General features: G+C 34.5%; 1 protein-coding gene across 1 annotated transcript in view; it reads right to left on the reverse strand.

The window, feature by feature from the left end:
* The window catches only part of LOC127623797 (uncharacterized protein C14orf132-like), a 55725-nt gene extending 51727 nt beyond the window's left edge, over nucleotides 1-3998 (reverse strand). The window contains exon 1 of the mRNA XM_052098316.1: nucleotides 3777-3998. Within this exon, the coding sequence (XP_051954276.1) occupies nucleotides 3777-3803 (27 nt within the window). The 5' untranslated portion in view covers nucleotides 3804-3998. The remainder of the gene's footprint in view (nucleotides 1-3776) is intronic.
* Nucleotides 3999-11229: the final 7231 nt, after the last annotated feature.

An 11229-nucleotide genomic window follows, 5' to 3' on the forward strand; every position in this document is an offset into this window, starting at 1 on the left:
ACCAAAATTGTATTAGGAAAAACATTTGAAGGTACAAAATGCTTTTTATTAAGCTGCTATGTATCATTGTGTATGAAATATAAATATAAAGTGCACATCAATGAAAATGATTGAATTTCATTCTCCCTTGTGTTTATTTAATGAAAAACTAATAATTAGATTTTTATTTAATGCCTTTAAAATATTTAATCTACTTGGCTACAATGGCTGTTTGGATGAAATAATGGTTCCTCTTATATAAGAGCAAATACATCATTATCGAGATACATATTGAATATTGTCAATGGGCTGAAAAATGTATAAATATTATTTTTAAGACATATCGCCCAGCCCTAGATGGCACCTGTTTACTTGCATTATAAGGACCTACAGAGCTGAAATGGGCTTATTAAAATATTTGATTTGTTTCTGCTGAAGAAGGAAAGTCATACACATCTGGGATGGCTTAAATGTAAGTAAACCATGAGAGAATTTAGATTTTGGGGTGAACTAACCTTTTAACTCCAGAGGAATTGAAGGAATATTAATGTAATTTTAGTCTCCATTATAAGGATTATAAGGCTCTACATGGGAACATCCTAATGATACTGGGATCTCAATGTAGCTGCATCTATAAATTGTTTCATTTAAGCCATTTTCAGTGGTCAAAAACCAAATAAGGGTCAGATGGTATGAAGCTAACTTTTCTTGTCCAACAAAAAAGGTCTGAAGTGCAAATAATGTTAAAACCATAACTCTTTACAATAAGGTTCCATTTGTTAACATTAGTTAATGCATTAGATATCATGAACAAACAATTACCTATATATATATATATATATATATATATATATATATATATATGTATATATTACAGCATTTATTAGTCTTTGTTGATGCTAGACAAAACATTTTTTTCATTGTTAGTTCATAGTATATTAACTAATGTTAAAAAAAATACTTTTGATTTAAAAAATGATTACATGTTGAAATTAACAATAACTAAGATTAGTAAATGCTGTAAAGTATTGTTCTTTGTTAGTTCACAAATGGAACCTTATTGTAAAATGATACCATTGAAACTAGAAATATACCTTTATTTATTCACATAAAAACAAACCTCTACTTGCGTTGACACAGAATGACCCAAAAGATGAATGTAAATCATTTGTGAGAATCTTAATGAAGGTTTACATTATAGGAAGCCAAGAATGTTTTTTTCTCTTCATTATTTGTACAGAATTGGAATTAAAAAGGTGCATAACTCATTATTATAAATGTGCACCTATTTAATTCCAATACTATACAAATAATGCAGAGAAAAAAAATAATTCCCGCCTTCCTATTAACATAAGTTAGCTTGTTGACAAAAAAATTAAGTTCACCTTTCTGCACCATTTTAACAAACTGGAGCAATTCAATTAAAGGTAGCGAAAGGACACAACACTATCTGAGCCATGAGATACATAAGGGAAGTTGGAGCAATAATGGAAATTTAGCCAGCAATCAGGGCCATTGTGAAAGACCACACAAACAGTGGCAATTTTCAACACCTGACAAAACACATAAAGCCAAAGATTAATTTGCTTCAAAGGCACAAATGAGGGATGAAAATTAACTGTAAAATTATTTAGCCTTAGATTGATGCATATTATGATTTTCCCAATCTAAAAACTCTCAATTTAGAGCCACAAGTCCATTGAAACTGAGACCTAAATCCACTCATCCACGTGCAGTTACCAGAGAGGTCCTTGCTGAAACAGATCATATTTGGCATCAGAAATCATTCAAACCAACATCTTACCTATCAGAAGTGACTTTATGAGGGTAGTGTCTATTCTTAGGGAATAACACTGCCAGGCTAATTTGGGCACTGGCAGGGCTTGAAGTTGATCTCGGGCATTAATAATACAGTGACTGCCTCTTGGCTGTCAAGGGAAATGACAATAAGAGAAGACACAAAGAAATGGTGAGATCTCTCCCTGATGCCTTTTAACCTCTTTCTGTCTGGCCCCGGATAAAACCCAAAGATGCAGCATGGTCTAGTCTGTGATACACGCCTATAAATAATTTCAATAGCTCATTCAGCTTTACAACTGAGGGGGAAACCTATCATTTACTGATGTTTCAATGATGCTGTTCACTTCACTTAGCTGCCTACATTTAAATGATGGTGTCAGTGCAATTTTCAGATGTAATTTTAAGCAAAACTGCTCTGCAAGTCATCTAGGACATCTACATTGTGCATGACAAAAGTAATTTTTCCAACAATTGTTCACAGATTGTTTAATTTACTATATCACAATTCCAGTGGGTCAGAAGTTTACATACACTAAGTTAACTGTGCCTTTAAGCAGCTTGGAAACTAGCCGAAGAACATCCCAACCATGAAGCATGTGGGTGGCAGCATCATGTTTTTTGGGTGCTTTGCTGAAGGAGGGACTGATGCACTTCACAAAATAGATGGCATCTTGAAGAAGGAAAATTATGTTTTATTATACTATTAATTATACTACTGTAGTGTGAAAACCCTTCATTCTATTGACTTGAGAAGTTAATGAAACATGAGGAAATCTATCTGTCGGTCGGTCGGTCAGTCGGTCTGTCCATCCGTCTGTCTTATCTGTCTGTTTGTCTTTTCTCTCTATTTAACTTTTTTCTTCTGGCAGGTCTCTGTGGAACAGTAAGACAACAATGACTGCAGGTCAAGTTTAGTGTATTGCTTGGCCTTGTAGTCCAACCTGTTGCCTTCTAATCCCAATAGTACTTTATTAGAAAAATAACATTTTTTGGAATAAAAATCCTAACAATAATGGGAACACAAAAAGTTTGCTTGCTGATTGACAACTACATTGACAATAGCCTGACACTGTGGTTCTTAAAGTAGTAGGCTAAAATATTGTAGAAGTTGGCATATGACTATTAAAGTAACAGTTTTTTATTTAATGGCATCAGAAAAATTACCAAATGAGCAAGAGGTTTAATGCTTTACTTTTTATGTATGGTCTGTTTGCCTACATAAGGCCACTAGTGAAAATGTATTGTATTCGCTATTGTTTCTAATCTACAGTAATTTTTTTTTTATTTTTTTTTTTAGCAAATCCTTTTCATATGTTATTATCAGCATAGTGTGTGATTGAAAAGTTGAGTTGAAAAATGAAACGATGAATATCTTAGTACTGCGTATGTCTCTATATTGCATTAATGACATGCGTATGCACTAAGGCTGGCATGGACTCCACAAGAAACCTGATGATCATATTATCCAGCACGATTTGTTAATGACATAAAATGCATCATAAGTGTTTTAATGGAAGCAACAAAAAAAAAAAACAATAATAAATAAAGAATCTGACTTTTTGTAGAGTTACCACACAGTGACCTAGAAATAGAGTTTAATTAGTAGATAGAGTAGAACAGAGTCTTGCATGCTTCTTCTTCATTTTACATCATAACTTGTCTTGTTTTTAAATGATTTCTAGGTAATAATGTCAATTTAAATCTCATATTTGCAATCTGCTCTCAGTCTATACATTTAATATGCATAGGCTACAGTACATTATTTTTGCCAAGAAATTATGTTTGCTGCAACCATACAAGATCCTGATAATGTAACATCAAGTTTGAGTTCAACTATGAGTTCCACTTGAAGTTCCAAGTTTAATGTTGCCTACGACTATATATATATATATATATATATATATATATATATATATATATATATATATATATATATATATATATATTATAATTATTTTATTTTTTTTTTTGTAAGACAAAAGAGTGAAATATCCTACCTGCGCAGCCATAAATGACAGATCCATGATGGTTTGCTTTTTAGAATAACAATAAGTAAAGCGTCAGAAAGGTCAGGAGGCAAAATTTCTGTGTCTGATCTGTCCACGAGGTTAACCTATTTACATCCGAATGACATCGTCGAGTTCAGCTCCATCCTCCACATGCATCCTGACGATCGGATGTGCGCGCGCGGTCATTTTACAGACGGATCAACAGCGAGACGGGAGTATGAGACAGACCGGAGGAGAGGAAACAAGAAGAAAGGGGGCGGGAGAGAGAGAGAGGGGTGGGCAAGTGAGACATTTCTTATATAATTTTTTTTTTTTTTTTTTTTGAATAATCATGACAGAACCGTCTAAGAGAGATGTACTTTTCGAAAAAGCTTTGTCAAGGCTGCACGTGAGAATATGAGGTTAGTGGTCCTGATATGCAGTGTATAAAAAAAGAGAATGCAATATGAAGCCAAATGCAACTAAATACTTTATGATTAATGAGGATGGTGGAACGTGTCAAATATTTACACTACACTACAAAAAGAATAAAACATTTTCTTTCTTCTCAATGCATGCAGAAGGGTCTTAAATAATCAGCAAGGGCGAGCTACTGTGTGGCTGTTATGAGTTACCAATTTGTGCACTGTAAAAAATGTCAGTCATTTTAAGAGTAAAATACTGTAAAAATGCTACAGAAATAAAATGTTAATTGATTAACAAATATTAACTGTAAAATATACTGTAATTTTTTTATATATATTTTGAAAGACAATAGAGTTTTTACAATATAATGATGTAAAATTACATTATTTAAATGTAAAAAGTAAGATTTTCCTATAAAATTAATGGTAAAAAGAACAAGAGAGTACATGTACTTTTTTTACAGTAAATTATTGTTACAATTACAGTAAAAAACAGTAATCGGGCATTCCCACAATTCCCGGCGTGACCCATTATATTTCAGTATATTTTATGGGAATAGTTGTTTCATCATATTTTTAATATCAGTTATGTACACTGGGGTGTTCCGTGTTATATTAGATGTAATTTAGTTCATGTTTACTGCATTATTTAAATCTCACATGTGTTAACCTGATGATGTTTAGTGTTTGTGTGAGTCACACTGAGCACTGTCTCCATATTCTTATTGGTCATTGTTCTTGGAAGAGCCACTATTGGTAAACTTCATGTCATCATGATTAACAAATACTTTATAAAGTAAACAACAGATTTATACAGTGTCAGAAGGCATGTTTATGAATTTCTTTTACTGTAAATTTAACATAAGTTTATTTTTTTTTATTATTATTATTATTTTTTTACAGTGCCAGCATGTAATTTACAACCATATTAAACTGTAAAGTGGTTTATATTTAACTGTATTTTCTACATAATTATTCTGTTAACCACAGCTGCAAGATTGTTTTTTTTACAGTGTGGCATTAACCTTCAACTCTGTGGCATTTTTAGGTTGTAGTTTTTCACACAAATGTATTCCACCTCCAAGTTAAAACATTAGTATTGTGTTGTTTAAAAATGAATATGAACTTGTTTTCTTTGCATTACTCGAGGTCTGAAAACACAGCATTTTTTGTTATTTTGACCAGTTGTAATTTTCTGCAAATAAATGCTCTAAATGACAATATTGTTGTTTGGAATTTGGAAGCAATGTTGTCAGTAATATATAGAATAAAACTAAAAATCACTCAAACACATACCTATAAATAGTAAATCCAGAGAAACTGATAATTTTGTAGTGGTCTCTTAATTTACATATATATATATATATATAATGTAATTGTAATTTATTATTATAATTAATAATATTATTGTTATTTATTTATATATTTTTTCTCTATTTCCCTCCAAAAGTCTTATTTCATTCCACTATGGCTGAAAAAAATAAGTACAAAATTATTTTTTTTCCTCTATCAACTTTCATCACAATATGCAGACCTGAAATGATGGTAATTCATTTTAGCCCTCACAGAGGTGCTCGTCCATAAACATTCAGTCTAATTTTCATTTTGTGCACCACCCCCATTGTTTCATCAAATATCTTGCTGCACATGTACACACAACAGACATAAATGCATGATGCAACACACAAGCAAACCTGTTGTTTCTTGTCAGTGTGCATATACAAGCATTCAAATACACAATGATTTTACTATCAAAGCTGTATCCAAATGGGTTTTCAGAAATGTTTAGTTCATTATGATTCTTTTTCTTTCTTTCACACCAATACAAACACAGGTAAACACAGCTACGGATGTTGTAGATAGCAAGGACACACACACACACACACACACACACACACACACACACACACACATACATACCTGAAGATACTACTACAGCATATTTGAGATAAGTAAGTTAAGTTGCATTTTAGAAATGCACTGGATCTCTTTTGCCAAGTTGCTGTTTTTGTCATATTGCTGTAATTTGGCTAATATTTCAGTCAATATTAAAGTACTAAAAGAGCTATTATTGTCTCATTTGTTTTGTTTTTTTCCTGCAGATTTGATTGGTTTTAGAAAGTAAATTCAAAAGTAAAGTAATTAGTAATCTAATCCAGTAATCTATTCCAGATAAAGTAATTGGCAATGTAATCTAATTACAATTGATCTAAAATAATTAGTAATCAGTATTGGGTTACTTTTTGAAAGTAACTTACCCAACACTGATGTTCCCCTTGTTCATGTTTCAGCATTGGTCTTTGGGTGTCAGAAGTTGCAGGGATGATACAAGGAAAATCAAGGGGGGCAATGCAATTGTAAAACATGTTGCTAATATCTGTAAAGAGATCATTTGTCTTCATATTCAGCTTTTGTTTTAAATGTTACATCGCTACTAATTTTAAATAACATTGATTTGGATTCAAATTTAATAATCTTAATCTTTACATATTATGTGAGGTTGAAAAATCCAAAAATCTATTTTCTCTCTTGCTGCTTCAAGTTTAGTCAGTTAGGTGTCGGAATGAAATAGTCATTAGGCTACTGGACACATGAATCCAGCAACTGTTAATGGAAGTGTATTGAACCGCCACGCTCTCTCTTTCATGCATTACAACTATCTGAATTGCAAATGTTAATGCTAATTGTCATTCTTAGCCTGTGACCAAAACTATGCCACCCTCTTAGCAGCTTAATGGGGCTTGAAAGACAGAATCGCTGTACTGGTGGTAAACACTCCTGTATTTCACTAAATAATTCTAAAGACAGCTGAGGAGACAAAACCTTTCAACATTGCATAATGTATGATAAACAAAGAGTTAAACGCAAAGAGTTGTTGCCAGACAAACACTCAAACTCTTGCAAAAGATGAGAAGAATGGCCAAAAAAATGACAATGACGGATCCAGTTGTGAGAGAGTTGCAACATAATGTGCCAGTGCAGCTACAGGAGAGAATAGGCAAACTTATCTTCTCAGAGGAATTCTGTTTCTGTTATGGCCACAGCACATATATGTAACAGTCCTGCTTGACCCGCTCTGAGGGGGATTCGAACCGGCGTCTCCGGCATGGGTGGTGGGTGCATTAATGAGGAGGCTAAAGTCTACAGCCCCCAACATCAGCGTCGCTAGTGAGCCTCTAGAGGCCAGGGGAGTGAGGTTTTATACACACTGCACAGCATGTGCCAGCTGGCTGCTGTTACAGATGCATCCATTTTTTATGTATATAAACAGAACATTCCTTCAGCCATCGATAACGGTTAGGGCACACTTTCTGGTTAAATGTTTGTCTCATAGCAACAGGCCTCCATGACTGAATCCTTTGGGGACTAGAGATTTCTGCTCATTAGTGTTAGTTGAGTGGGTGGGTGGATCAAAAGGCCATTACAGGCCTTGAGAGTGAACCGACACTCTACTTATTAACATAATTTAAATAGAGACAAATTGTTGGAAACAAGTAAGAAATGGAACAAATCTTTTTGGTAATTAATCTGATGGAAGAATGTGATTTTGATTGCATCCTTAATGCTGAGTTATGTTATACAGTGCTGCACTGTAAATATCTGGTCCATTCACCCTTGAAGAATATGTTGGTGTGTACACTGTCAAAAGTGGTAAGCTGAAATTATTAAGTTAAAGAGATATTTCTACATCATCATGTCCCTTAAAATCAATTTTCTTGGTGTAACCTAATGTAGTCTGGTTGATGCAGAAGTGTTAAATGATTTTTTGACTTGAATGAATCAAGATCATTTATATGTTACCATGTGAAGCACATTTGTTGGGTTAACATTTATATTTATTTTTTACTGTGTAAATTCTTTACATTATTATTTATTGCTTCATGGTTACATATATGTCCTGCAAGTATGCTATATGCCTGAGGCCATAGTACCAGCTACTATGCCACCTGTTTTTCCAACAAAGTCTTGTGCTTTGTACACAGATATATCAAAATAATTACATTTCTTCAAGCACTGACTGGATGCTTGATTCATTCAAATTTCTCATTGTATCCACTTTAAAAGTGCACTCAGTACTTTTCAACATTATAAACCAAGTTTTACTCTTAAAGAAAATAATTGTATTTTTGAAACATATATTTAAAATCATGAGCACTCACATGAGATGAAGGGCTTTATTTTTGTGGCCGTTCTAAGCGCAGTGTTAAGACCGTGTGCTGCCTTTTTATGAGAGAGCTAATTCTTAGAGCAATTTTCATGCCAGCACAAAGCACAAGTGTATTGTGTGCTGATGAAGTGGCGCAAAGCGCAATTTGCTATTTTCCTGAGAAATAGGTAATTGCACTGACCTTTCAGAAGCACATCTGTTTTCAGCACAAAGTTTAAACTCTGTTCCTGCATTTTCAATTTGGGGATTTCATCAGCAGGTGGTAATAAAGTTAAAAATATAGTGGAACATCAAACTATGTCCATGACAAACACAGTTGTAGCCGTTTCATGAACTTTCTAGAGGTCATGATTTCTTTTTCAATTATTATTATTATTATTATTATTATTATTTCAACATATACTAATACATGTTTCAACAAAACAAAAGAGATGGTTGTTGACTTTAGGAGAGCACAAGGTGAACACTCTCCTCTGAACATCGACGGCTCCTCTGTGGAGATCGTCAAGAGCACCAAATTCCTTGGTGTTCACCTGGCGGAGAACCTCACCTGGTCCCTCAACACCAGCTCTATCACCAAGAAAGCCCAGCAGCGTCTCTACTTTCTTCGAAGGCTGAGGAAAGCACATCTCCCAACCCCCATCCTCACTACATTCTATAGAGGGACTATCGAGAGCATCCTGAGCAGCTGCATCACTGCCTGGTTTGGGACTTGCACCGTTTCGGACCGTAAAGCCCTGCAGAGGATAGTGAAGACAGCTGAGAAAATCATCGGGGTCTCTCTTCCCTCCATCAAAGACATTTACAAAAAACACTGTATCCGCAAAGCAACCAGCATTGTGGAAGACACCACTCACCCCTCACACAAACTCTTTACCCTCCTCCCGTCTGGCAAGAGGTAGCGAAGCATTCGGGCCCTCACGGCCAGACTGTGTAACAGCTTCTTCCCCCAAGCCATCAGACTCCTCAATACTCAGAGACTGGTTTGACACACACACACACACACACACACACACACACACACACACACACACACACACACACACACACACACACACGTTGTGTTTCCATGTTTTATGGGGACTTTCCATAGACATAATGGTTTTTATACTGTACTAACGTTATATTATATCCCCTAAACCTAACCCAACCCCTAAACCTAACCCTCACAGAAAACATTCTGCATTTTTACCTTTTCAAAAAACATCATTTAGTATGATTTATAAGCTGTTTTCCTCATGGGGACCGACAAAATGTCCCCACAAGGTCAAACATTTCGGGTTTTACTATCCTTATGGGGACATTTGGTCCCCACAAAGTGATAAATACACGCTCACACACACACACACACACACACACACACACACACACACACACACACACACACACGTGTCCTGAGTTGCACTTTTATTATTGTCAATTTATAACTGGCTGCTACCTCAGTAACTGCTATGTGCATAGAACACTATCTCATAGTATGTTATGTTTACATTTGGCATTTTTAGAAACTGTCATCTTTTGCACTACTGTGTACTGGTCGGTGCTGCACTGTCTCTTACTGTGTCTATTGTCCCGTTCATTGTTAGTAATTTATTGTACTGTCCAGTACTTTTTGCACACGTTTGCACGTGCACTTTATATAGGTATGTTATTTAGTCTGTGTAGTCTCATGTGGTTCTGTGTTTGTCATATGTTGTTTTATGTAGCACCATTGTCCTGGAGGAACGTTGTCTTGTTTCGCTGTGTACTGTATTAACTATATATGGTTGAAACGACAATAAAAACCACTTGACTTGACTTGACTTAAAAATAAAAGTTTTATTTGTGAATATTCAAGCACTATTAACTAACGTGAACTATCAATGAACAATTGTATTTTTATTAACTAACATTAACAAATATGAATAAATACTGTAAAAAATAAATTGTTAATTTTCAGTTCACAATAGCTAATGCAATAATTAATGTTGACGAATGTAACATTATTGGAAAGTGTTACATTATTATTATTATTATTACTAATTTTATTACGTTAATATTTACAATTGTATTTATGATCTGATTTGTATTAATGCTCCACTTGTTGCCGTAGAGTGATTTTAACTCAAAAGGGGCAGGTGAAAGAAGTTGGAGAGGGTAAATTGTTTATTTTTATATTTTTTTGATAAAATGTTTTGTGTTTAAATAAATAAATACATTTTTTAAAGCAAATCGACCAGTAGAAGTGAAGTGCGTGTAAAAGAATAGGAAGGCCAATACATTCACTGCTAATACTAGCCATGATTTGTGTGTGTAAAGGGATATAAACGGGCAAGTAGGAGGCGAGAACCGGCTTGACAATATAAATAATAATTTAATGAAAATTTTAAACAAACGACACAAACACACACATGACGGTCAGCTGACCGTAAACGATCTCAATCTCTTCGCACCACCTTCCGCAGTCGCCATTTATCCCTCTCGGAGGCTTACTTAGCCTAATAAGGGACCGGGTGTGTATAATCACGACCCAGACCAGCCCTCCGCCACGTCACAGTGTGTCACTTGTCAATATGATTAGTAATACTTCCATTCAATTTAACGGAGCCTAAATCCAAATTTCTGTACAAAAGGAGTACATATTAAGAATGTAAGTCAAAATTTAAATTTTTATAATTGTTTGCATACAGTGCATTTACACTACCATTTGTTTATGATTGTGCTGTCTTTGTTTATATAGCTGCCCAGCCCATTAGCACAATGCAAGTGCATTTTCACCAAATACACTTGCTTACACGAAAATACCAAAACATTGTGGCCATACCCCATGACTTAAAGCATAGTGCTGCACTTAGCACTAGCACTCTTAAAATAGAGTCAGAAAACTCCA

Source organism: Xyrauchen texanus, chromosome 30 (assembly GCF_025860055.1).
Source record: "Xyrauchen texanus isolate HMW12.3.18 chromosome 30, RBS_HiC_50CHRs, whole genome shotgun sequence".
NCBI classification, from domain to species: Eukaryota; Metazoa; Chordata; class Actinopteri; order Cypriniformes; family Catostomidae; genus Xyrauchen; species Xyrauchen texanus.